Here is a 27087-nt window from a genome sequence, read left to right as displayed (position 1 = left end):
CGCTATCAGGTAAGTTCTGAGAGGCCCTCTATGGTGATGCCAAAAACTGAATGGCCACCTGGTAACCCTGATCTAGAACCAGGGTGCCTGGGGTGACCCAGCTCTGCCCAGGCAGCAGGGACAGCAACCATGGCCAGTTACCCCCAGATGGGGTGTCCTCTGCTGTCCCTGCAGCCCCAGGGTGAGGGGCAGGGTGCAGGGGTACCAAGCACCACCTCCTGAGAACAAGCCCACAGCAGCCTCAAAGCCTGCAACATGGGACCTGAAACCCCCACAGCTTGGGGGTGGTGGGGAGGAAACAAGATGGGCCACCTGCCAGCATCCAGGCCCAGTGGTCATCTTAGAGTGGCCTTCAGCCCAGGTGCTTCCACTTGGCACCTGCCAGGGCACACAAGGAATGGCCCTGCTGACATTCATGGGGTGCCAGGCACCTCACTCGATGCATACAAGTGCTGCCCTGTGTGGGCAGAGGGTCCCCATGGCATTCAGGAGACTGAAATGCAAGAGGCGGACTTCAGTCACATCTTTACTTTTATGCCTCTCCCAGGAGACCACGGTGGGCCCCAGGTCCGAGGGCGCAGCGTGCACACACACACACACCCCAGACACCCGGGAAGGGATTGGTTTCTACACGGGGGTATTCGGGTCACAAGAGGGCAGTGCTCACTCCAAAAGCAGACATGAATGGGCCAGGACAGACAGGGTGAGACAGCAGGCACAGGCTGCTCTGGTTTCTGAGGCAGAGTCAGGGGAGCGCACACACCAGGGCCAGTAGAAGAGGGCGTGCCACATGGAAGGACACGTTTGCTGATCCTATGCACAGATCGGGGCTTAGTTATTTATCCTGTCCGCACTGCTCACTGTCTGCCACGCAGGCAGGGGGACAGAACTGGGAGCACAGGGCAGGGTCCGGAAAGATCACCTACTGCTGCCCAAACTGTCACGACCCACTGAGACTTTGGTCCTAAACTCTCAGTTCACTGAAGCTGAGCCTCGCTAACAGCTGTAGTCAGCACCCTTTAGAGCCAGGAAAAGGAAAAGGCAAATACCCCTGCGCAGACCGCCCGGCGTGGCAGTGCTGTCCCCCTCAGGCAGAGGCCACGGAAGGGCTGGCCATGGGCAGGGTGTGGCTCCATGTCCTCTGTGGGGTCAAAGGCCAGGCTGGGAGAGCCTGGGAGCTGCGAGACCAAGTGTGGGAATCACAGGATATTGCTGCATCTAGGGTGACAAGAGGCTGAGCACCCAAGTCTGAGGGAGCCCAAGGGCTTGTCTTGTTTGGCGGCGGGGGGGGGGGGGTCCCATTCCTGGAGGAGCACGGTGTGGCTCTTGTGCCGGGCACGCCACCTCTCCCAGAAGTAAGGAAAGCACATCTGGGTGGGGAAAGGAAGGACGGCCTTGCTGCAGCCAGCAGTGGAGGGTCCTCACTCAATGAGCTCCACGTAGTTGGCAGGAAACATGCCAAAGTGGCCATCTGGCCCGTAGCCACGCCACCAGCCCTCATCGATCACCTCGATGCCTGTGATGAGGTTCTCGGGGTCAAAGGAGATCTCAGTGTCGTCGGCTGTGGGAAGGGGAGTCTGCACTGGGGCTGGTGGTCGGGTGCCGGCCACTACCCCTGGGGCCCCCCACTTCCACACGAGCAGCCTGTTTCCTGAGGCTCCACCCAGGACCACTGGGGGCCCCGTGTCCAGGTCACCCACCTCTCTGGTCACTTGCACTTGCAGGCTCTAGCACAATGCTGGCACCTGGGATTCACGCCAACACATGCTGGGTGGCTGCCCAGAGCACCAGGGGGAGGCCTGGGCTGTGCGGGCCGTCCACCCCATCCTCCCCTCCCCTTTCTATCGCCCTGAAGGAGCCTCTGAAGCCTGTCCCTTGACAGTGTAGCGGTCCCTTGACCGCAGCACGTTACCTGCCTGGTAGTCGTACAGGGCCCGGGCACACAGCCCCTTCCCGCGCAGCCCCGGGTAGGAGTCCACATGCTCAGAACCGGCATCCTGCTGCAGCACCTGCCCCCCGAAGGAGAGAAGGGAAATCTGGGGTCCTAGTTACAGGCTCACTGGCTGCTGCTGCCCACCCCCCATGACCTCCCACAGTACTGCAAGGGACTGCCCCAAGTTACACGAGATAATCCGCATGTAGGGAGCTACTGAAAAGTCAGGCATCCCGTGACTAGCGTGGCTGAGAGAGCATTTCTGGGTACGTGACCCCTTCACAGCCAGGCCCTGCTGTGGGGAACTCACCACTGGGGGCTCCTCATAGAGAGTCTCCTGCTCCGGGGGCTCCTCGTACACAGCCTCCTCTTCCGCCTGCACCACACATGGCGGACCGCTGGACACGGGCTCCTCATGGATATCTGCACAGGAGGATGCAGCCCACTCTGAGCCCGGGAAGGGGATCGCACACCCTTCCTCCCTCCCACTTCCCATCCCCAGCCCCCCAGGGGCGGCCAAATGCCTTGCCTGCCCTGGGCCTGGAGGAGGCCTGGGTGGGCTCCGGGCTGCGATGGGTCTCTGGCTGGGTGAGCTGTTTCTGCAGGAAGGGGCTCCGCAGCTTCCCTGCAAACCAAAGGTAAATGCACCTGCACTGGAGGAGGAGAAGATCTGCATCCTGCAGTGGGACAATGGCTGTCGCACAGGAGGATGGGGGGGCACACAGCAGCTGAAGCGCCAGCGGCGTGCACACCTCAGACACCCAGGGCACAGCGTGGGAGAGGGCAGCAGTGTGGTCCTGCGTTGTGCGTGCTGCACCACGGGTTAATAGGGCCGGGCTGGAGGGTCTCCCCTCTGAAGCCACACATGGCCCTTGCTTTCCAGGTCTCTGCAGGATGAGGCTATGGGCAGGAAAGGGACACCTGAGGCCCAGGCTCCCCTCCAGAAGCCACTCTAAGGAGTGCAAGCTCTCCTTGCTCACTTGCCTGTCTGACGTGTCACTACCTCTGGGGGCCCCACACTGGGATCCTAGGCTCTCGCTCGGCCTGCCCCCACCTCACGGTGAGGTGCAGAGGGAAGACTCACCTGGCTGGGGGCTGGAGATAGAAGTGGTGGACATGGCCCTCTCCTTCTGCTTAAAGATCTCCCGCGGGTGTGCTGGCTGACTGACCGGCTCCTGTGGGGAGTGCATGTGGACCCAGCGGTGAGGGGTCCCGGATATGTGGGAGGGGCTCACGGGCCTCGTCCACACTGGCCGCTTCTGCCCTTCACTCTCCACTGCCACCTCCTGTGTACCCACAGGTCCCAGCTGGCTGCAGGACCTTCTCAGCGGCCCCCTCCCTAGGCCTGCTGGGCTGGGGCCCCGGCATATCAGGGACCCCTCAGGGTGGGAGCACCCACATCTCACCTGCTCTATGTTCCTTGAAGCCACTTCCTGCTGCTCACTCCTGCTGGGGGAGCAGAGGGAGGTGCTGCAGCCCAGCTGCAGCCCATGTGAGACCCTCCCTCTGCCCTCCCTCTGGGGCCTCACCTCTGGGGTCCCTCACTGGCCTGTGCCTCTTGATAGCGCTGCTCCCGGAGGGCTGCCTCCCGCAGCTCCCGTTCCCGGCGCTCCTGCTCCAGTCGCTGCCGCTCCTCCTCTGCCCGCCGCTTCTCTTCCAGCCTGCGATTCTCCTCCTCCTTCTGCAGGGAGAGCCGACCCCGCCTGCCCCACTCAGCAGTTGCACAGCAAGCAGGCGAGCCTCCCTTCCTGCCCCCCCACCCCATGCAAGTGTGGCCTGTGCAGAAGCGTGCTCAAGCGCAGCCACTAATGAGGACACGTGTTCTTTATCATGAGAAACACAGGGACGGCAAGGAAGACACCCTGACACCTGGCACGCATGATCTCCTTGAGGGCTGGCTGTGCTCGACGCACCCGCACAGCACTCACCTCTGCTTTGGCCCAGAAGCTGTCTTTGCTGACCCTTTTGATCTCAGAGATGGCGTTGGTCTTCTGGTACACAGAGCCCTGTGGACGACAGAGGATCCGCTACAGGACCGTCTGCGGGAGCACAGAACGTGAACAATAGTTGTGGGGACCGTGCCTAGCAGTGGCAGTGACACCTGGCCCGGGGCCTCTTCACCAAGATGGCCTGAAGGCCCCAGGAACCACTGGGCAATGCCAAGGGGGTTTTTGGCTGCACTAGGCCCCAATGGATAGAAGCCAAGGAGGTTCTGAGGCTGGCTGCTTCTAGGAGCTGGTCCACTAGCCTCAGACAGCTGGTCACCGTGCCAGTGTCCAGGGAGACTCCACAGACTGCAGCGCTGCTTCGGGGAACTGGGCTCCCCATAACCAGGATGTCTGGTGTCTACCCACAGCTGGAAGGGGCCTGACCATCCAGCACTTAAAGCTCCCCCATGGTGCCCACCATCCAGGGCCGTTCAGGACAGGCTGGACTGTCCTGCAGAGCCTCTGACCACACAAAACAGGTGTAAGAGGCTCCAGAATAGCCAGTGGAACCAGCAGGCAGGGTAGAGGGCTGCTCCTCACGCCCACTAGCACCTGCCTACTAGGAGGCAGCTCCGGCTTCTCTCTGGCCTAGGCTCACCATCTGCACCTAGATCTGCCTCCAGGACCGGAAGCCCTTGAGGGATAAGACACGCTTGGCCCTGGGCAGCACTCACCACTGGGGCCTGAGGGCCTATGTCCTGGAAACGACCACTCTCCTTGTGGAAGGCATAGTTGGCTCCTGAGGCCCTGGCCACTTTCTGCATGATGCACTCAGGCTCCACGTCCTCCTCAGCCCTCGCGTTGATGGTTACATGCGCCCCCTGCAGCAGGACAGCACCTAGGTGTTGCAGCTCCAGGAGAGGACAGGACGCAGCCCCAAGTCTGCAGAGCGCAGACAACTGCTGCCTGGGGTTCGAGGTCAGGAGACCCTGCTGGGGCCCTAGGCACGCTCTCCACAAGACCGACAAACTACCTTGAGGCAGAGAGCCTGTTCTCACCCCAGCACCTTGCCCCTTCCCAAGCTGATTCCCCAGGGCTGTGTGTTCGCTGCTGGAGGCCCAGGCAGGAAATAGTCCTGATTAACGAAATCAACAAATTAACGAAAAGCCAACTTAAAAAAGGATCTGGAAATGCAATTTCTGCAAAGAGCAAACCACTTATTTCTTCTTCCTTTTTTTTTTTTTTTGTCTTATTTATTCAAGTAATCTCTACACTCAACCTGGGACTTGAACTCAGGACCCTGAGATCGAGAGTCGCTCACTCCTCACACGGAGCCAGCTGGGCGCCCCAGGCACCAATTTCTTTTCTTTTCTTTTTTTTTTTTTCAGGCACCAATTTCTTATTGAGAAGTCAGACCCATGACCTCACTCCCTGCTGGTAAACATCCAACAGCTTGGGATCCTCTTTCAGCTCCCAGATGGAGAAACTGAGGCATGTCTGAAAAAGCGTCAGCAGACTAGAAATCAAAGTCCTAGATCTTTCTGCCAGTAACCAAAGAAATGCAGGTTATCTGACAAGCAAACAACAAAGGCTTCTGGAACTAAACGAGGTTCCGCTGCGAGGACTGATGTAAATACACACGTAGGTTGGCTACAAACAGGGTACAGGGAAATGTGCCCGCTGAGGGGGCTGGGCACCTGCACCCTTCCTGCTCCTCCAAATCCTGACAACACGGCTGAATAAACCCTCACAAAACCAACGGAACCCAAGACCTCGCTCCAGATTGGCCTTCCCTGTGCTTGAAAAGGACAATCGCCTGTTCCTCCCCGCTGCTAACACCAGCTTGCTGGTCGCTCTGGCCACAGCATGGCCCTCTGGGTGCTGGCCAAGCAGGAGCGCAGCAGCCTCTGCTCATGTCCTCAAGTCCAAAGAGAGCATCGGGGAGTGGGACCCACTTCCGGTTCTGGCTGTGATTCGCGCTCACGCCCGCCCAAGATCGCAGGAGCCTGGAGACCTGTGTGAGGCCTTCAGGGTGCAGCCCTCACCTTCAGAAAGCTGGCCATGGTGCTGACGTGGTTGGCGCACGCTCCCTTCCGCACATCGTTCACACCTTCGCCTGTCTGCAACATGACACACCCGGCGTGACCTGCCAACTTCCCACCGCCCTGCCTCCCTAGGGACCCAGCAGAGGGACAACTGTGACCCTACAGCAGACCATACGGTAAGCCCCACATCCTTCAAGTCAAGGAGGTTCTTGAGTGCAGGATGACTGCCAGCTTCCACTGGTGGGGGTGGGGGGTTGCCTCAGAACCTCCTGGTCTCCCCAGGCCCTTCGCTCCCTCAGGACGACCCCCTGAAGGGGACAAATGTGTGGGTGTCCTGAACTGTACTGCTGGTTGTGGGAGTGGTTCTGGGCTAGCAGTGCTCCCGCTGTCGTCTGGGGCACAAGGACTTCATCCACCACCTCTGAGCTGCCCCAAAGACAGGTCCTCCTCCGCTCCCACCACGGAAGGCAAAGGAGGAAAGCAGGAAAGGGAGCTTTTCGGGGTCACGCCTGGATGAGAACTCAGAGGCCCCCGGGTTCCACATACCCAGTTGATGAGGACAAACTTGGGCAGGCCAGAGTTGGGGTCCTTCACCCTGCAGAAGGCGTACATCACCTTCCCGCTGTTGAGCTCCTCCACCATCTCCTCCAGGCCCCCCTCTGCAGTGGGCACAGGGAGGGTCAGAGGGTCCCACACCTGCTGCCTGCCCTGGCACAGTGCCCCCCAGGAGAGGAAATCCAATCTGCCTCGGAACCAGGGCTCAGTGCTGCCTGCAGAATCAGACTCCTCATCCTGCCCCCACTAAGTTGCTGCACAGGATCTGTGTCTGTAACAAGCACCTCAGGTGAGATGTTCCACATGCCAACCTAAAAACCATTAGTATAAAACCCAGACAGCTTCAGAAACAAAAATGCAACAAATGTTGACAGTCATGCAACAAAGTGGGCATGAAGCTTCCAAACAGAGGGTCTCTGCAACCATCTTCCTGCTGCCTGGACCCCACAAAGGGCCCTGAGCAGATGGGACCAGTCTGCAGTTGTGCTCAGGCTCAGCTCTCAGACCCTCCACGTAAAGATAAGGGAGTGATGGGCGCACAGGAGTGGGCCCTCTTCAGCTGTTCTTATCAGCACCCCCAAACCCACCCAGGCTATAAGGAGCTGGATCGAGTAATGTAGCTGGAGGGCCCCTACGGGCTTGGGGCAGTGCTGAGCCCCTACCCTGGGCTCTCACAGCAGAGCCCTGTGAGTACCCCTGGGGTGCTGGCAAGAAACACAGGGGCCTGAGACCTCCTTCTAAGCAGATGACCAGCAGGGAGTGAGAGGCAGGTTTTCTAGCCCAGTCAGAACCACTGAGCAGCCAGTGGAGGAGGTACTGGTGAGCACTCGCTGAGTAACAGAGCTGCATGTAGCTCCAACACCGACACTGTGGTGGGGAGCGGTCCTAGCAGCCTCGCCACGTGCTGGGACACCTCTGTGCCTGCAGTCTCCTTGCATTAGCTGTGATGGCCAAGGCTGCCAGGGAGCACCAATGCGTACAACCCGCCCCCCGCCGCCTTCACTGGGACATACTCACCCCCTGTGCCAGCCACACGGATGTCATTGCTGTTACCCTCATAGGTAAAGAGAGCCCTGAAACAAAACAAACAAGCTCTGTGGCCTTTGCCACACCTGCCAGGAGCTGAGCGTGACAGCCACATGGGCCCCACCAGACCCCACGGGCCTCCCAGGTACGAGAACTGGAGAAGACAGAGAATTCCCATGCCTTCCGGAACCAAAGCACCCAGCAGGTGAGGCAGGAAATGGGAGTGCGCACACTGGACATCTGGGAAGGCAGCCCAACACACACCCAACACCACAGCCTGGTGCCTGTGTGCTCTGCCTCCCGAAAGCCTGAGGAGTTGGTGCAGCAGGTCTCTCTGGGCTTGGGACTCTCCTGGAAAACCCAGAAGCCATATGGGCCATGACTCAGCACGAAGTCAGTCTCCTCATGGGACAGACTTCATGGTTGGGAAAACTCTTTCTGGAGGAGCCTTAAGTCTTCACAGGTGACCCTGGGCTGCACCTAAGAACTCTGGGAAAGATTCATGCCTATGAACCGGGCCCGAGGTGTTCAGGAAATACAGCAAATTTTATTACGTCTAGGGCATGGAAAGTTGCTTGACCAGCACAGAGGTGACCCATGGAAAACTTTCTGGAAGAGGTGGCTTATCCACAGTCCACACAGGACCCAACCATCAATAGCCGCAGTTCAGCTCCAGGTGGCGCTGGCAGACGGAGGGTGGAGGGGGTGGGGTGCTGACCCAGCAGACAGCAGGTCAGAGGCAGAACCTGGACTAGCGGGTCATCCCCCCATGCTCTGAGCACAGGCCTGCCCAGGCCGGCCAGACAGGGGCCACGGGGTAAAGAGCGTGATAGGAACCGGGACGCCTGGTTGGCTCTGTTGGTGGAGCGTGCGACGCTTGATCTCGGGTTGTGGCTTTATGCCCCATGTTGGGTGTAGATATCACTTAAAAATAAAACCTTAAAAAAAAAAGAATCTGATAGGAATGAAATCAGCCTCCACTCAGCATCCCCAAGGCCTTGCTAAGGCCACCAGGCAGAGCTCCGAGTGTCAGAAAGTGGGAAGAAAGGAGCCCCAGGCCTAGCCGGTCTGCCTGGCAGGGGGACAGGCCTCCGAGGAGGAGACACACACTAGAAGGAACACGCCAACAGGGAAAAAATATGGGAGGTGCTGGACGTCCAGACTCTGGGGGCCGGAGTCCTGGCCAGCCTTCCTGCTGGAGGAAAGAAGCCTGTATATCTCGAAGCCACCCAGCCCTGGCTGCAGAAGATGGGGACGCTGGACAAGCTGCAGGGAGCAGAGATACTTCCTACTTCCAAGGGGCCCATGCCTGCTGCCTGCCCTCTATCTTCACTCCCCTCCACTCTGGGCTCCAGCCTAACCCACTTTCTGGAATGCTACTGGCTCAGAGGTTCATTCCCACATTCAACAGACTTCCGTCCATCTTTCAAATCACCGTGGACAAGTGGTGTGCTCACCTGGGCACAGCACACGGAGCATGGTGCACCAAGCACCTGGTAACGCAAGCAACCCTTCCTAAAACACGTACTGAGAACCTACCGCTTGCTGGTCCCTGGCATGAGGCTTCCAATAAACCCCAACAGGCCGGGACCATGAAGCTTACTTTCTAACAGGAGACAAAAAAGAAACCCATCCAGACTAACACCCTGTCAGGCAGCAAAGTAGGTGCAGGAGGTAAACTCACATGCCTCAGTCTAGAACAACCTCGGGAACCAAAGCAAAGACCTGTGATGCAGAGCTGATATGCGCTTGTTCCCCACCCTCCCTAGCTTCAGGCCCCCAACCGGCATAACCTGCTCTGCACCCACCAAGCCAGAGCCCACCTTGTCTTGCTGGTATCCTCTGCCCCATGTTCTGTACCCCTCTAGGTCACTGTCCATGCGAGCCCTGAGGGCACACAGCAGCCTTGCGCTGGGGACAGAGAGGGCCCAGCCTGTGGCGAGGAGAGCAGCGTCTGGCATGTATCTAGGGAAAGTCGCACAGGGCGCCAGGAGTCAAGTAAGGCCTCTCCAAGAAGGCAGTGTGGGGAGACCCCCAGGGTGATGTGGAAGGGTGCTCTAGAATGGGGAAGCAGCAAGAGTGAGAGGGCTCTGAGGAGGAAGCAGCTCACAAGTTTGAGGAAGAGAAAGAAGGCCACGGTGGTGGCAAACAGGTGTGGCCCCAGTGTGGTAAGTGGGAGGGGTGGCCAGAGGGGTCAGGAGCTGGCCACACAGCACCTAGGAGCCCAGGCAAGAGGTCTGAGCTTTATTCCACGTGAAAGAGGAAGCCACTGAAATTCAAGCAGTAACCTGTCTATATACTTGTTCAGTGGATAAGTGGGGACAGGCCACACATTCTCTGTTGGGATGTTTAAGGCTGTGATAATGATGAGGGAAGCCAGGGTCTGTGCCACTGCGTGTATGACCTGCAGTGCTGCAGGAGGCTGGCTGGTCAGATGGAGGTGGGGGGCTCTGACTGGGCAAGGGGACAAAGGGAAGGTAGGGTGGCAGCAGATAGCTGTGAGACGCAGCCCAAGGAATAGCTAGAAACGTGGGAGGCCTGGACTGCCCACTGGGCTGTGGGACCTCCTCCCCAAACCAGTGATGGTCCCTAAGAGTGAAGACTCCCGAAGGAAGGCAGTAGGAGGCCTAGGACTCCGTCAGGTAAGTTAGCAATGGCTATGCTGGACAAGAAAGGGGACGTGAAACAGCAACACCCTAAGCGAGCGGGACTGGAGAGGGACAAACAACACTCCCAGGTTCCAAAGTCAGGTGGCCTCACGTGGATGTGAAATGGGGCACCCAGCGCGGCGGTATGGTGGTTTGGAGGAACAGCAGGGTTCTCTGAGAATGGGAGAGGCAGGACGGGGGTGAGGGTGGTGACACTTGGAAACTCATAGAAAAATGAGAGCCTGATGTGTGCGCGAACTCCCTACAGCATCGTGGGAAGGAGGCGGCACTGAAGCCCTTCCCAACGTGTTCCCCACGAGCTGCTGGCTCCCCGGCAACACCGCGCAGAAGGCCCCCCCGGGGTCCCCTGTGTCCGTAGACCCAGCTAGCCGGTGCTGCGGCGAGCGCGTGTCCCCAGGCCTCGGTGCTGGCTGCAGGGCTCCGCGGCTCTGCCACCCTGAGAGGGACCTGCCCCTGCCCCGGGAAGACGCTCCTTCACAGCCGGTCACCCTTGGTCATCACACTCAGCGTCTTTCTTAGGAAATGCTCACAACTGGTCAGCGAAACTGAAGGCCACCGGGAACGCAGCGGAGGGCCCCGCGCAGCCAGCGGGGCCTGCAGGACCCACAGCCGCCCAGGGCCACCGCACACCGACCGCCCGGGAGGGCGCCGGGGTATACGGGGGACGGGGCGGCCGCGCAGGGCTCACGCCGGAAGGGCTGTTCTGGAAGGAGGGAGACTGAAGCCCACAGGCCCGGAAACCCGGAGCCCCACGCACACCCCTGAGCTCCCGGGCGGCCCGGCGCGGCTTCCATCCCTCGCGGAGGGCTGCGCAGAGCCCCTCGGTGCGGGGGTGTCCTGGGCGGGGCCCCCGGCGGGGAGCGCGGCCGGGGCGCGGCGGGGCCGGGGCCGGGGCGCGGCGGGGGCCCCCACCCCCACCCAGCGGACGGCGGGACCGCGGTGCGGCGGCTCACCTGCGGCCCCCGGGCCCCCCCAACCCCCCCGGGGCCCACCAGTCAGTCGGGGACTTCTCGGTGACCACCCTCACGTAGGCCTCCTGCAGCGCCGGCCCGTTCCGGCTCAGGTTCGCAGCCATCGCCGGCCCCGCGCTCCCCTCGCTACCGCCACCGCCGCCGCTTCCGGGCCCCGCCTACCCCCGCGACCGGAAGCGGAAGCAGGGTGGAACGGCCCTAGGGGAGTGGGCGGGGCCCGGCGCTCCGGGTAGGCTGAGCCGAGGAGCGCGGCGCGGCCCGCCGCGAGTTTGCCTAGTGCTGTCGCAGTGGGCGCCGCGGCCTGGGAACGCGGCTCAGCACCCCAGGCCCTCGCTCCGTGAACGAGGCGCGCGCGCACCGGGGGCACCGGCGGGAACGAGCGCCGCGTGCGGGCCACGGCTTCCTGGGCCTCTGAGCCTCCCCCCCGCCCCTCCCCGCAGGCCCGCGCCCTGGCCCCAGGCTGCCCGGTGCGCCCCGGGGGCCCCCACGCAGGACCGCCCAGGACCCCGCAGGCCAGCGCGCCCCCGTTTCTTGCGAGATCAATCAGCGAAGCGGAGCCTCGGGGCGCCTCCGGGCAGGACCTGCCGAGGTCGGGGTGTCGGCGTCCAGCTGTGCAGACGCGGGCCTGTCACCGCCATCTGGGCGCGTGGGTCACGGGCTCTGTGCGCCCTTGACGTTCGACTGACGGACAGTGGGGGCCGGGAACCCTGCACCCTTCAGGCCCTGCCGCCTGCAGCCCCTCCCGCCCGCAGTCCGCCCTGGGTCTGCCCTCCTGCAGGAGCCGGGTCTCCCCCTTCTCCAGGAATTGCAGGCCTCCCAGCTCCCCCCATCTTTCATTTGTTTATTCTTCGCTAACTCGTCCTCTGTTCTAGTTTTTCCCTCAGGACCCCTTCAGGTGACTTTCTGCTCCTTCCCAGCCGCTCCCGCGGCTCCAAATCCAGGGACGTTCAGCCCTCGGCCTTACTGTTCAGTCTTCTTCTTTTTTGGCTCCAGTGCATCTTTGTTTTTTTTCTTCTTTCTCTGGAACTGGTCTCTATTTAATCACTGCCTAGTTACCAGTTGCTTAGTTCCCCTGGCTGCCAGGCCCCAGCCTAGGGACCCTGGACCCCTGGGAGGTCAACATATTAGCCAACTTGGGGAGAACCCACATTGCCTGAATCAGGCTGTGCAGGCCGAAGAGACAGGTCTCTTGGTTCTGGAAATAGATGAGCTGGGTGTGGTAAGCAGGTGCATCCACGATGGTGAGGGAAAAGCAGGGAGACCCAGGCTCCATGTAGAGAAGGCTCTTAGTGGGGTCCCTGGTGTGGGAGGGTGGGGGCACCAGGGTTTTGCTTTCTGCTCCAGGATGTGGGAGCTTGTTTCCACCTAACAGGCCAGAAGAGGTCTCTCTGGACAGGTAAACCTGGAGCAGAGACTGGCTATGGGGTGGGGAGCATGGCTGTGGAAGATCCAGGAAGAAGTGCTTTGGGCGGAGGGAACAAGATGTGTCGGGGCTCTGAGGTGCGGGGGAGCCAGTCTAATGATGGGCTGATGATGGAGAACAGGGGGAGGGAGAGGAGGGAAGCTGGGTCCCAGGGGACCCTGTAAGTCAGGAAAGGACTTTGCATTTTATTCCAGGTATAATAGAATCCCAGGGAGAAGGGGGCTCTAATTAGAGAGCATTGTGATCTGGTGATATTTTAAAGGGGTCCCTCTGGTTGCTCTGTAGATGCTTCCATGCTTGATCCTCCAAGTGTGGCTTGTCTATGTTCCTGTTTCCTCAACCTATCACTCTTTTTGGTCAGCTACTCAGTTTGAGAATGTGAGATGTCCCCAGAGGTCACCCCAGACTCCTCTGTCTTCTCCTTAACTGATTCCCTACTCTCCAATGAGGGTCCACGTGCTCTTCTTGCACGTGGGTGCACACACAGCTGCTTTACTCCTGGTGGGTTCAGATGGCAGATCTTGGGCACAAAACCGGAGCCAGAGCCAGTGTCCTCTGCACTCTAAGGCAGCTGACCATGTCCTAAAGGCATCCAGGCCAAGTGTGGAGGGAGGATCTTGCCAACAGACTCCCTTTGGCGCCTGCCATGTAGATAGAACTAACAGCGTGAAAAAACAGACCACTACTGCTCAGTCATAAAAAAAGAAGGAAATCCTGTGATTTGCAACACCACGGATAGACCTAGAGGGTCAGTGAGTCAGACAGAGAAAGACAAATAATATGATTTTGCTCATATGTGGAATTTAGGAGAATGAACCAACCAACAAAACAAAACAGAGACAGACTCAGAAATAGAGAACAGACTGGTGGTTGCCAGAGGGAAAGGGGTGGAGGGGTGGGCGATTAAACAGGTGAAGGATAGGAAGGGGTACAAACTGCCAGACGTGAATGTCACGGGGATGAAAAGTACAGCAGAGGGAATATCGTCAATAATGTGTGTGGTCACTTTGTGCGGTAACTCGTGGTGAGCATTGAGTAATGCACAGAATTGTCCAATCACTGTGTTGTACACCTGAAACCAATATCACACTCTAGATGAAGGATAGTTCAGTTAAAAAATATACATTATCCCCTTGTGAGACATATAGTAACACTGTGTATACACAGTTTTCATAGAAACAATGTACTGAATCAAAACAAGAAAAAACCCTGACAAGCACAGTGTTTGCGTCCATGTGGGCTCCTCTCACAGAGCACCACAGTAAACAATGGAAATTTAGTTTTCACAGGACTGGAGGCGAGAAGGCCAAGATGAAAGGGCTAGTAGTTTCGGTGTCTGGTGAGAGCCTGCTCTCTAGTTAATAGATGCCTGTCTTTCGTGGAGTCCTCACCTGGTGGAAGGGGGTGAGGGGGCTCTGTGGGGTCTCGTTCAAAAGGGCACTAATCCCCCTCATGGAAAAAAAAATCTCCTTCACGAGGGCTCCACCCTTCTGACCTAAAAGTCCCAGCTCCTAGTATCATCACTTCAGGGACTGGGATTTCAGTGTTGAAATTTCGGGGGACACAGTCATTCAGGTCATTGCAACCATTAAGTGGGGATTGCTGCTGATGCAAAGCCTTCATCAAAAGGAGTGTCCATTAGCAGAAAAAACATTTTCTGTTAGCCACCGGGATGACATCTTTCCGCTCCAGCAACACATGGCTGCACTCCTACAGAGTTAGAGAAGTGGGACAATTGCTCTTCCTGTCCTAAACAGAAAACCTTACACTACATGGTAAGTGGAACCCAGTAAACAAATACCTGATTAAAACAACACCGCCACCTTCCTAGTGGAGTCCCTATGATGATGTAAGCGGAGAGTAAGAAGTCAATGGCAGGGAGGTGGGCGAGCTGCCTTCCTGACCCTGGCTGGGGACTCTGGCCCTGGGGCAGGGGGGTACCTGCAGGGCATTAAAGTCTCGGCTCTGAGGGGTGGCCCATGGCAAGGACAAAGCATCCTCCTGCAGCAGGAGGATTGCTCTCCTGACACCCCAACTGTTTACAGAGGCCATGCTTGCTGTGAGTGTCTCAGGCTCGCGCAGCCCCACAGCCACCCCAGCAGCCATGCCTCCATCCCCATCCTGGCTTTGGGAGCTGGTGGGCCCTTTGGCCTCTGGTCATTCCTGGCTTTCCTGTGCTCTGGCCAGGCTGCGATTATTCCTGAGAACAAACTCAGAGGCAAGGCTGGTCCAAGCCCCAGAGGGCACTTCTTTCATTTCTTCACATGAATAGAGGGACGGAGGCAGCTGGTGCCTGTGTTTGTGCTACTGAGAGGTCTATGCTCCGATGACAGTGACTGTTTCCCTAGGGGTCCAGGGTGTGAAATGGTCACAAGCTAGCTTACGTGAATTGTGCCGTTCACTTCCCAGGAACACCCATATTCATCTTGCCAGTCCTCAGTGATGCTTCCCTGACTCCATTTACCTCAATGCTCCCTGTGGCTCCCTGACGGCCCCAGGGCCCCAGTTTGGGAACAGCCATGTGAGAGAGCGTCCCCAAGTGCCATGCCAGCAACCAGAATGTGCTGTGAGCCCTCCGGGGCCTAGTGTGGGCAGAGCTGCTCCCTCTGCCTGTGGAGTCTTCCTCCCTGTCCATGCTTCTCCACCCTGTGGCCTCCTCAGTGGGCTACCAGAAGGCACACAGCATGCTTTCTTTTTCTAATTCTCTTTCCCTTCCTTCCACAGCTTGCACACTGTAATCATGGAATCAATGCTTGGCTAAAGCCTTGATAGCATTAGGAAGTGATTAGGAGGGCTAGCCAGCAGTGACAACCTGCTCCTATGAGCAGCCCCAGGCACCATTATGGGGGGGCAGGGGGCAGGCGGGGGCAGCGGAGGTGAAAGGCAGGCTCCGAGGGGCCAGCTCTATCATTGCCCCCCAAAGCGGAGCCCGGCCCAGCCCCTGCATTTGGAAGAAGGCCTGTTGCAGATAGTCTGTGGGCCTCTCTGCGGGGTGTTGAGAGGGGGCCTGGGACAAGCAGGGAGGGTAGGGACGGAAGGAGACATTTTTCAGTGAACTCAAGAAATTGCTGTCTGGTCTGATAGTTTTTATGGATTCTCTATAGCTGTTTGGTTTTGTGACTGATAAAATCTGTCAACAGAGAGAAACTGGTGTGATGGGGATGACGAGGCCAGCAGACTGGCCAAGAAGAATGATAGGTACTTCTGTCACCAGCAGGCAGCACCACCTGGCACTAGGCTGCTGTCCCAGGGAATGGCAGCCATATCCTCCATTTCTCACAGGACCAGCCTTTACTCAGCACTGCTGGGGAGGAAGCATGTGTCACAGTGAGAATGGCCAGTGGAGAACAGAGGCAGAGGACAAGGAGGGGGTGGTGAGGGCCCATGGTGACCTCGAGGCTCTTTCTCAGCACCACCTCTCCCTGGGTACGAGGGACAGACCTCAGGCAGAGAGATCTGCAGACCAGTCCCCCAAGCACGTCTCTGCCCCCTCCTTCTTTTTAAAGATTTTATTTATTCATTTGACACAGAGAGAGAGAGAGAGAGAGACAGAGAGAGAAGAGAGGGAGTGCAAGCAGGGGGAACGGCAGGGAACTACAGAGGGAGAAGCAGATTCCCCACTGAGCAGGGAGCCTGATGTGGAACCAGATCCCAGGACCCTGAGATCGTGACCTGAGCCGAAGGCAGACGCCTCACCCACTGAGCCCCCCCCCCCCCAGGTGCCCCTTGCTGTTTTCTGGCCCCCGAAGAGACTCAGTCTTGACTTGCAAAGACAGAAGCCTGCCCATCCTCGGGCATTTGCAGTGAGGTGGTGTGGAATCCATGGCATTGACATCATGCTCAGCTGTGAGCTGCTAAGACTGCTGGACATGTGCATCCCAGCATTTTGATCCCTTGTCAGGATATTTTGACCCTGTGCCACATTCTTGGAACTCCCGGGTCTTCCCAGAGCCTGACAAAGGACCAGATCTCAGCACCATCCAGCAAACCCAGATACCTGTGGTCGGGGTCAATAGTTATCTGACTGAGCACACACATCATACCCCCAGGTGGGTTTTGGGATCTGCTGTCCAGTTGCTAACCTAGGACTTGCCTTGGAAACACGTGTCTGAGCATGGGTGACACAGGAGCTGCAGGCAGCACAGTGAATTTTAAAATAAGGCTTTGACCTTAGAAACCTGTTCTTGGGGCTGACCTGAGGCCTGGAAGGCATGACATGCAGGCGAGTTCCCTGGGGGAGAGAGTCTGGGGGTGTGCAGAGTCAGGCCTGAGGAGCAGCACCGCAGGGACCCATCCCAGGGGTCTGGTGGGTACGTGGAGGAGTTCAGGCTTCCAAGGTGATAATGCACAGCGTGGCCTCTGAAGGGCTGGCTGCATTCTCTCCGCTCCGTCTCTTCAGCACAGCGTACAGGCTGGGGGACATTTTCAATGGACTCAGAAAGGTCACCAGCCCCCCGGGTCATAAGCTGTAGTGCTTGAAAGGCTCAGCATGGCACCCGCAGTCTCAACGCCAACCTGGGCCTAGATATTCCCTCTCTGAGGGATTTGTCTCTAAAATGTGAAAATGCCCCACCATACTGTGCTTTGTGATGCTTGGCTGCAAGGTATGAGGTGACCACTGTCTGAAGTGGCAAAGCCAAACGCATAAACTTCCCAGGGACTATGGTGATGATGGCATTCTTCCCATCTGGTAAGATTTATCTTCTTGCTTAAGTGAAGACCAAAGGGATAGCAAAACAAAACAAAACAAAACAAAACACAAAAATGTAAAAGCCAATCCTCACCATGGTGAGGAAGAGAATGGGGCCCGTGGAATCCTAATGATAGCCTTCTGGTAACAGAGGGTCCTCCATGGGGACCCCACAAAGGGATCAGACCAAGGCTCACACTGCTGCCAGTTTTGCTAAGAAGTGATGTGAACCTCAGGAAACTCTCTGGAAAGCGTCAGCAGTGAACTTGTGCTATAATTTGAGAGTTTCTGGAGGAAAGCAACCTCCTGTGATCCCCAGGTCCAAGGTCTGGAGGCTTCCTTCCAAACTCTGCAGACCTTTCCTTCTCTGCCCCCTGCCCTTGCTCATCCAGCACGACGTCCATGGCTGTTCTGGGAGTGGACCAGCCTTGGAACCCACTTAGAGAAGACCATTTAGAGACCCTCAATTTTCCTCCATCTGTGAGGGTTCAAGGAGAATAACTCCTCTCTTGCCCTTCTCCCAGGGAACCTGATCTCAAACCTCAGAGCTCGAAGGGCAACCCTGAGAACCTGTTGCATCAGAAACGGAAGAGTGAAGGCCAGTCACTCAGCAGGGATCATGTCACTCATGAAGAACATGTTGAAAGTTTGCTGTTCTGAAAGCTTCCTGGAAGAAAAAAAAGTAGACATAAATGTCAGCTATCGCTTAGGGTGATGAGTGAATTATGTTTTAATTTATCCTTAATAAAAGTCTGCTCTGCTCCGCTCCCTGTGTTCTGGTCTGTGAATGGCTCACACTTGGACCTACTGGAGGTTCCATGTAGGAACACAACCCAAATCTCTCTAGGTTTCACAATTTTGCTCTTGCTTCTAAAAAGACTGTCATCTCTGATGGAGCGTTATGTGTTTTATGTCCTGGCATTCTATTGGCTGCTTCTCAGTGTGAGGGGAGAGCGGCAGCACTCAGGGTTAGAGAGAATGCCCAGTAGGAGCCACAGGGCAAGGCCCCCACTTCCCAGGGAGGCTGAACTGAGAACCCAGGTCCAAGGTCTGGAAGCTTCCTTCCAAACTCTGTAGGCCTGTAAAGGCCCCATCTGGCCTTTGAGTGTAGGCCTTTAGTGTTCCCAATTCCCACGGAGGCTCACGGCCTAAGCCGAGCCTTCCCAAGACGGGGCTCTTCAGCAGATGGGATGGGAGGTAAGCCTGCACAGTCTGCCTTGGACACCCCAAATGCACTGAGTTCTAAAAGGCAAAAAGCTCATGGTGAGGGGCAAGGTTGAGGCTCCTGTCTGGCACAGTAGTGAGTGATGCTACCCTTAGTGAGGCTGGAAAGGGGACACGTGGGGCACTGTACCCCCAGGAGATCGGTAGTGGGTCCAGTGGCGGAGCTGTTTCTGTGAAGCTAGGGAGGCTGGAGATCATAACCGTGTCTGCTGATTTGGCATCAGGAAGCGCAGTGGCTGAGAGTGGCTCAGCATCTGGGGCAGCTTCTCTCTCTCTCTAAATAGGCTTCATGTCTCATGTGGGCTTGAACTTATGACCCTGAGATCAAGGGTCACCTGCTCTACTGACTGAGCCAGCCAGGTGCCCAGGGGCCAGCCTCTCCCGCACAGTGTTTCTGTGCCCATGCTCTCACTAGTCCGTGGTACCCAAAAGGAAAGAGGGGGTGGCACTATTACCCGAACTGTTCACTTCCTTCTTGTGAGAGTGGAGAACACACCGAATGCAGAAGAGATGGTGCTGCTTCTTGTCGAACACTTGGGGCTGATGAGTGAGGGAAATAAAGGGTGGTGGTCATAGTGGAAGTGAGTGTGGCCAGGGGTTTCCTGGTTGCTCAGTTGACTAGCTGCTGTGGGAGCTGCTTCTGTGGCAGAGCTGCTCCCTTCCTCTGGCCCCGATCTATAACATGGGGGCATGGGGCTGGGGACAGGTGCACAGAGACCCCTGGGGGCTAGTTCCAGGCTGTCCAGCACCAGGCCACAGGCTTTGGAGCCTGGCCACTGGGAGTATCCTCGCCACCCTGGGCAGGTGTGGGGCAGGCACTGGCACAGGGCCAGTGAGCCTGGGCATTTATCCTTGTGCTCAGAACAAGACCTGGTGCCAGGAGAATGTAAGTAAAAGAGATTTGTCATCAGAGGAGGCAATGAAGAAAATCATGTTTGGTAGGCCTAAAAAATCTCCTAATAAGTGTTAAATAAATACAAACAGTTTTGTTAAATAAATACAAACAGTTTAAACTCTAGTCAATTAAAATCTCTGTCATTCAGGAAAACTCAGTGAGGGAAATAATGAGATCTATAAAGATTTCAAGAAAAATATGTTGGAAAAACAGCATTTCATTTTAACCTCTTCAGACGGAAGAGAAGAAATAAACCAAGAGATTCAGTGGAGATGTTCTTGGAAAGACCCAGCAATCCCTGCTGGCCCCGGGCCCCATCCACTGAGATGCAGCTCAGCTCCCAGGACCACTGCACCTTTTTCGCCACGGCGTCCATGCAGGTGACCACCTGGGAGGATGAGTCTCTGCCTGTACCTGCGTCACCAACCCTGGCCAGGCCCCACGCTCTAGTGCATGGCGTTGTGCCTGCCAGATGGGCCACAATTCTTTACTTCTGGGTCGGGTGATTGCTGTTTAGAGTATTGGCAGTGAGGCTCTGTCAGTAGCAACAACACACTGCTGACTTCTGAGCCTCAATCAGCAAACCGACCTCAGCGGTGTTTCCTGCCTCCACCGGCCTTGGCCTCACCCTCATATATCTGAGCAGACACAGCCTCATCTCATGCTACTAACCTCAGACTTTAGTCCGGAGTTGTCTTGCCATCATTCTCCTGAGTTCATTCCTGGTTGACCATTGATGCTGGTGGGCTCACAGGCACTACTATTTTAGGGTTCAGTTGCAGCAGCTGGTGAGTTGCCCAGGAGGGCGAGCTGCTTCTACCACCTTCTCCGTCGTCAGAGTAGGAGGATATGTTCACGAGAGGGACGGGGGTCTGAGGGCATGCACACGCTGTGAGAACCTGCTTCATCAAGAAGCGGCACCTTGGGATGGGGCCCCAGGGGCAACCAGATACGACACACACTTCTCTCTGCTGGCCTTGTAGGTGTGACCTCCTCTGGCAGCAGAGGGCCAGTGGGGCTGAGGTCCCAGGGCAGGCAACTGAAGGGTAAGTGCCCTGGGTCAGCTGCAGCCATGAGACTGCCAGGTGGGCCTGGGTCCGGGGAGCCCTCCACGAATAGAGCAAGTCTTCCCTTCAATACCCATCTGAACTGTTCTGCTTGATGTTCCAGGCGTCACAGAAATTTGCTCTGCCCACGGACTGGCTGAGCAGTGCCAGATACGGCTGCTCCAGGGCCTAGTTCCCTGCTCTGCTGAAAGCCACTGTCTTTGGCCACACACCATGCATCTCTGTGGCCTGGTCCTAGGCCCCACTCACCAAGAAGGAAGTGGAAACTTGGAGCATTGCAGTCCAATGCTATCTGTCCAGAGTCACAGGGAGAGAGAAGAGTGCTCAGTGAAGAGCAGGGCGGGCATGCTGCATGCCTCTACCTCTTCTGACACCCTCTGTACCATGGGACGTGCAGCACATCCCTGGGCTCTGAGGGGGAGATAAGGACATCTGAGCCCGTCTTCCGAGGGGAGGGTGAACTCCAGAGTATGAGCTTCATGCACGAACCTGGCTGACTGCATTCCTCCTTCCATGTTTCGGCCTGAAACAGACCTCTCTCATGAGCCCACCTTGTGTCTCTGGGCATGTGGACCATGCTAGTAACCCCCACCTCTCCGGTCATCCCCCAGCACCCCAAATATAGTTAGCCACGGGGAGTGTTTGCACCACAGAAGCCAGCAAGCATGAAACTGAGGGCCACGTTTCACCCCACGGGGTTGGTTTTCAAACACGTACCCCAACTCCACCACGGGGGAGTGCTCGGCATCCAGTGTGTCTAAATGCCTGATGCATGCGTGCTCAGCGCTCAGGAAGCAGCAGTACGGTTGTCAGGGCCATGGTGGACTTGGGGAAGTAAGGTCATGGGAGGTGCCAGAGGACACATTCAGATGTGCAGTGTGCCTCCCGACTCTTGTGCGGGGGTCACATCGTCTGCGATGCCACATGAATGAATGAGCCCCTGGGTGGAAGGTCTGGAGAGGCCGTGGGAAGCACAGGGGGCAGGAGAAGCTGGCAGCACCAGCTGAGTCTCTGACACCCCCGGCCCACTGGGCTTCTCCCCAGCACAGGCTGTCCCCTGGCCTGAGAACACACGTCCCTCTTGATTGGGGTGCTGAATGAGCACTAAGACCGAGCATGCCCTGAAAGGCCAGAAGTGGTCTCCACTGAGACACTCCAACCAAGGAGTTTCAAATGCCAACTGGCATTTCCAAGAAGCACAGTATGATTCGAAAGCAACCATTCCACTCGAGCATTGCACTTCTGTGCCTGCCCAGGGTGGTTGGAAGACAGGTCTGAGTCCCAGTTCTATGACTCGGAGGTCTTTGGGCCTCAGCATAACCATCTGGTTTGTTGTGATGACAGCACTTGCTACATAATTTGCAACATGAAAATGTAGGAGCTCTTGTTCAGTAATTATTAAGAATTTTAGGCTGGTGACTGCACAGCATTAATCCAGGGGCAGGACTCATCACAAGGGCCCATTACCTGTAGTAATGAAATGTATGGGTGTGGCTGTCACAGGGAGGTGGGATACAGCTCAGGCAAGGCACTAATCATTCCCAGCCTCCTGTCCCACAGGTTTGTGTAGAAAGTTAAACGAGATGGTACATGTTTAGCAAGTGCCTGGCATGTTCCAAGCACTCAGTATGAGTTAACTGCCATTGATACTGCAAATTCCTCATAAAGTGAATAAATGCCTGGATGAGCACTGTTGTGCAGTGAGCTTACATTTGATTGCCAGAAATGGAATTACAGGGTCTCTATGGGTATGACTCATTTTTTTTTATAAGTAGTTCTCCAAAAAGGAATGTTTTTGGCAAATTATTCTCTAAAAGGGGTCATCTGTCACCCTAGGACTCCAAAGCAGGTGAGTCACAAGTTGCGATCTGTGTTATAAAAAGTTGTGGCTGCAACGTGGCTGGAGCGGGAGGCCCTGTAGAGCTGGCTCAAGTTAATGCCTCTGTGGGATGGACACGAAAGCAGGAGCAGGACTTGGATGGCAGGGCAGAAGTTAGGACCCATGGGACTTGAGGACTGCACGCCACCCCCACCCCATCCCCCACCCGTGAAAGTAAGAGGGAGGGGCCGCGTGGGCAGCTAGGGGGCGGTGGTGTCATTGCCTAGGGACCCGCACATGGTGCGGCGGTTAGCAGGGCTGATTTGAACTTGCGGTTTGGAACATGCAGGCTGATGAGATCTGTAAACGGGGAACTGGTTGGAATCAGTTTGGACGTGAGGACGACGTGGGACCCGCAGATCCAGGTCGTGGAAGTCACCGGGCCATTGGGAACTTCCCTGAAAGAAAGCCTTAGAGGAAGACACAGAGCTGTCTTTGCGGGGGTGTGCCCTGACCAAGGAAGGCCTCGCTCGGTGACTGCATGTCAGGGTCAAGTAGGCGACCGCTCAGCTCAGGTGCTTTGGAGTGTTAACCCTAGCATTGAGTTACGGGTGCGCCTTCACCACACAGGGAACGGCCACGTTTGACGCTGTGAGAGAAGCGAGATACAGAGTACAGCACAGCTAGTTTTCGGCAGGTGGACGATCTGGACATGCCTCCTTCCACCGTCGTGCAGGCTCCGGACGCTGGCGATCTCACGAGGACTGCCGGCTAACCGCCGTGACCCAGGCCCGCCAACCCGTGCCCATCCCCGGCACCGCCACCCGCCGCCGTCCCTGCTCCGCCCCCAGGGCTGCCCGCGCTGGGGAGCGTGCGAGTCCCTTTCTGCACCGGCAAATTCCCACGTGTCCCCGGGCCCCAGCTCCAATCTCCAGGCCTCTGGCAGCGCTGCAGAGACCTCGACGAGGGCGAGCGCTCCTGGCTCGGGGACTCCCCCCCCACCCCCGGGCCGCCCCGCACTCCTGGGGACTCCTGGGCAGGACCCCAGGCTCCGCAGGCGAGAGGCCCCACCCACCGCCCACCTGCCCCCGCCCCCTGACTCCCGCCTACCAGGCCCCACCCCCGGTTCCCCATCGCCCACCCGCCCCACATGGCCCCGCCTTCTGCCCTCCAGGCCCCGCCCACCTGGCCCGCCTGGCCCCGCCTTCCAGGCCCTCGCCCATCTGACCGCAGGCCCCCCTAGGCCCCGCCCCCACGTGACGCGAGCCCCACGTGACGCCGGCGCTGCGCCTGCCCTTTTAAGGCGGCTCCGCGGCGGCTGCGCGGGGTCCTTCCCGGGTGTCTGCCTGCGGAGTGGCCTGGTGCGCGTGCGCGGCGCGGGGCACCGTGGGGCCGGCGCCGGCGAGCGGGGCGCGACCTGCGGGGGGGGCAGCGGCCGGGGGGCTCCGTCCGCCGCGTGGGGCAGCCCCGAGGGCCGTGCTTCTCGGCGGTGCTCCGTAGGTACTGCGGCCCGCGCGCTCGCCGGCGGCCGTGGGCCTGGGGGCACAGGGCCTGGAGCCCCCGGACCCCAGCTTCGCTCCTGCAGGCGGGCCTCCACCTGCGAGCGGCCTCTCGAGGGCGTGGCCCCCAGCAGCGCGCACCCTTCGCGGAGCTCCTCCGGGACGCCCCACGGCATCCGCCGCCGGCCGGGGCGCTCCGGAATCCAGCGTGCTCCAGCCCGGCCTGCCGTCCGCGGCCCCGCAGCGCCCCGCGACTTTCGTGCCCCGGTCCCTGCCCTGGAGCAGAGCCGTCACCCGGCGCCCCGCAGCGGCCCTCTCGGGCTCATCCCACCGACCACACGGTCCTGAGGGTTCCTAGTCACACATTTGTGTAAGACCAGAACGTCCACCACTTGTCCGAATGGTGAGTTTGCTCATGATCTCAATGCCGAAATTTCAGCAGAGGATTTACATCACTTTGTATAATTGGGAAAAAGAAAAGAAACAGTTGTGTCGAGTAGCAGATGAAGAGAAATCCATGTCTCCCCCTTGTTGGTAATGTAGTGCGCAGGATTCTAGACGCTTTACATAAATTTGTACACATAGTTTTTTATTTTACTGTTTTGTGCATGGTCTTTTTATTTTGATCGTTTTCTGTCTTGTACAGCCTTCGATGTGCACAGGTGTTGCAAATGTAGTGAAAGACTTGATGGATAAGTTGGGCTTCATAAAAATCTAAACTTTTTGTATCGCAAAAAAAAAAAAACAAACCTTTTGTATCGCAAATAGCATCATCAGACTCAGAAATACCTGAGTCTTTTTCAAGCAAAAAGGCAACCCACAGAATAAGAGAAAATATTTTTGAAGCTCATATTCGATCAGGGTCTAGTATTCAGAACATGTAAGAACTCTTATAACTCTATAAAAAAGACGAACTAGAGACTGGGCAAAGGATTGTAATACACATTTCCTTGAAGAAAATAAAGAAATGACCGATAAGCACGTACAGCAAAAAAGCTGTGTATCATGAGAGAAATGTAGGGTTGCAGATACAGTGAGTTAGCACCTTCACACCCTCTAGGATGGCTCTGGTCAAAAGAACAGACAGGAACAAATGTTGGAGAGGATGTGGAGAGGTTGGAACCCTCCTACCATCCTGGTAGGAGTGTAAGCTGGTGCTACTGCTTTCGAAAACAGTTTGGCAATTCCTTAAAAAGTTAAACATAGAATTATGATCTAGCAATTCCTTTCTGAGGTGTATATGCAGGTTGAATTAAAGGAAATAAGTAATGCCCACGTAGAAACTGTTACACAGATGTTTGTAATAGTATTGTTCACACTAGCCCAAAGGTGAAAACAACCCAAATGTTGAAGGGATAAACAAAATGTGATATATCCACGCCACGGAATACTTTTGGCAATAAAAAGGAATGAAGTACTGTTGTGTGCTACAACGTGGGCATATTAGATTGCCAGGGTTGCTGTGACAAAGCACCACAAACTGGGCAGCTGAACAGAATTTATTGTCTCACAGTTTTGGAGGCGAGGAGTCTAAAACCAAGGCATTGGCAGGGTTGGTTCCTTCTTAGGACTCCTCTAGCTTCTGGTAGCCTCAGGCATTCTTGGCCTCTAGGTGGTATTCTCCTGTGTCTTCACATTGTCTTCCCTCTACCTGAGTCTCTGTGTCCAAATTTCTCCTTCCTAGGAGTCCATTAGCTTAGGGCCCACTCTACAGACCTCATCATACCTTGACATCTGCAGAGACCCAATTTTCAAATAAGTCACATTCACAGGAACTGGGGGTTAGGACTTCCATGTTTTGTGGGGGGATACAATTCAAGACAACAATGGATGAACCTTGGAAACGTGGTAAATGAAAGAGACCATTCACAAGAGACTACCCACTGGACGGTGCCACTACATCAAGTGTCCAGAACAGACAGCTCTGTAGAGAAAGCAGATTAGTGGTTGCTCAGGGTTGAGGGAGGGGGAATAGAGAGTGATTGTTAGAATGTATGTAAATTATATGTAGGTGGGTGGTGAATTGTAGGTCTGTAAAGCTGCTTAAAGTACAGTAACAACAATACACAGTTCTTGTATACTCATCCAGCTTCCCTTAATGTTAGCATATTACATAACTAATATTATTCTAATACATTAGCGAATCCAGAAAATTAATATCTGTACAGAACAATTAGCTGATTTACAGACTTCATTCAAATTTCATCTCTTAAAAAAAAAAAAAAAGAAAAAAAAACAAATTTCATCTCTTGTCTAATATTGTTTGATAGGATAAATGCAACATGACATTTGTTTATTCTGTCTCCTAACCTTCTGCAGAAATTCTAGTCTATTTTTGTCTTCTGATGACCTTCTTATTTTTGAAAACTATAGTAAAGTTATTTTGTAGAATGTCCCTCAGTTTGGATTTTCTGATTGGTAAGATTCAGGTTATACATTTTTGGGAAGACTACTGAAGAAGTGATGCTGTGTCCTCAGTGTGTTATATCAGAGGGTACATGACATTGATAAGTGTTACTACTAATTTAAGTCTGATCAGTTTGTTAGGCTGATATTTTAACTAAAGTTAATTTTTTTTCTTTTTAAATTAACAAGTAGTTTGTGGGGAGAAATGCTGAGACTGTGTGGAAGTATATTTACCTACTTCCATCCACTAATTTTAGATTACAGTCTTGCCTACAGCAGTTATTACTGTGGTGTTTACCTATGCTTTTAGTTCTAGTTCTCTTTCTACATTTATTAAGTGGAATGCTGCTGTAAGGAAGAGCTGTCTTTTCTCCTCCGGTTTTACTATTTATTTACTTATTATTTTCTAAATGCTTTTTTTAATTTTAAAGTAATTCCTACACCCAGCATGGGGCTTAAACTCATGACCCTGAGATCAAGAGTTGTATGCTTCACTGACTGAGCCAGCCAGGCACCCCTTTTGTCCCCAGTGTTTAAATTTATGTTTTCAGATTTTTGTTTATATCAGTATGGACTCATAGATTTTTATTCTATTGGCTTCACCCGTTAGTGTCATTACTTTGCTCAAAATGTCCCTGATTTGGCCATTGAGAGCTTGTTGTAGGGAGTTGGTAAATGGCCCCTAACAAGTCCCACCTCCTGGTATTCAGGCCCGTGTGTAATCTCCTCTCCTTGAGTGTGAGCCAGATTTAGTGATGTTTCTAATGAACAGGAAAGGTGATGGGATGTCATTTCTGAGATTAGGGTAAAAAAAAAGACTGGTTTCCATCTTGGGCAACCTCTCTTGCTGTCTCCTCTTGCTTCCTTGCTTCCTCACTCTGACGGAAGTCAGCTGCCATATTGTGCGGTGCCCTATGGACAGGCCCCTGTGCGAAGG

At 55.9% G+C, this 27087-nt stretch overlaps 2 protein-coding genes and 2 long non-coding RNA genes across 12 annotated transcripts in view; 2 read left to right on the top strand and 2 right to left on the bottom strand.

Annotated features, from left to right (window-relative positions):
- Positions 1 to 513: 513 nt before the first annotated feature.
- DBNL (drebrin like) lies at positions 514 to 11301 on the bottom strand. 4 transcript variants are annotated; one of them, XM_072777138.1, is made up of 13 exons: positions 11149 to 11301; positions 7479 to 7534; positions 6453 to 6565; positions 5907 to 5981; positions 4596 to 4742; positions 3862 to 3939; positions 3463 to 3614; positions 3340 to 3382; positions 3018 to 3108; positions 2463 to 2558; positions 2244 to 2356; positions 1913 to 2009; positions 514 to 1561 (listed from the first exon to the last, which is right to left on the bottom strand). In XM_072777138.1, the coding sequence occupies exons 1-13, from the start codon at positions 11229 to 11231 to the stop codon at positions 1422 to 1424; spliced, it is 1284 nt and encodes a 427-aa protein (XP_072633239.1). In that variant the 5' UTR covers positions 11232 to 11301; the 3' UTR covers positions 514 to 1421. The 4 variants fall into 4 exon arrangements, with proteins under 4 accessions (XP_072633239.1, XP_072633240.1, XP_072633242.1 ...); XM_072777139.1 differs by having other exon boundaries at positions 3340 to 3379; XM_072777141.1 differs by having other exon boundaries at positions 11184 to 11299.
- A 280-nt stretch (positions 11302 to 11581) lies between these two features.
- LOC140605103 (uncharacterized) lies at positions 11582 to 18007 on the top strand. Its single transcript, XR_012007848.1, has 2 exons — positions 11582 to 16599; positions 17765 to 18007. It is a non-coding gene; the product is annotated as an uncharacterized lncRNA (long non-coding RNA).
- On the bottom strand, positions 16083 to 23548 carry LOC140605102 (uncharacterized). Its single transcript, XR_012007847.1, has 5 exons — positions 23431 to 23548; positions 22543 to 22703; positions 20032 to 22368; positions 18920 to 19004; positions 16083 to 17907 (listed from the first exon to the last, which is right to left on the bottom strand). It is a non-coding gene; the product is annotated as an uncharacterized lncRNA (long non-coding RNA).
- Positions 23549 to 23705: 157 nt separating this feature from the next.
- URGCP (upregulator of cell proliferation) overlaps positions 23706 to 27087 on the top strand; it is a 50567-nt gene continuing 47185 nt past the window's right edge. For all 6 annotated transcript variants that reach the window (XM_072777137.1, XM_072777136.1, XM_072777134.1 and 3 more), the window contains exon 1: positions 23706 to 24147. The gene's annotated coding sequence lies outside the window, so the exon portion shown is untranslated. The remainder of the gene's footprint in view (positions 24148 to 27087) is intronic.

Source organism: Canis lupus, chromosome 15 (assembly GCF_048164855.1).
Source record: "Canis lupus baileyi chromosome 15, mCanLup2.hap1, whole genome shotgun sequence".
Classification (NCBI taxonomy): Eukaryota; Metazoa; Chordata; class Mammalia; order Carnivora; family Canidae; genus Canis; species Canis lupus.
This window is presented reverse-complemented; position numbering and strand designations above follow the sequence as displayed.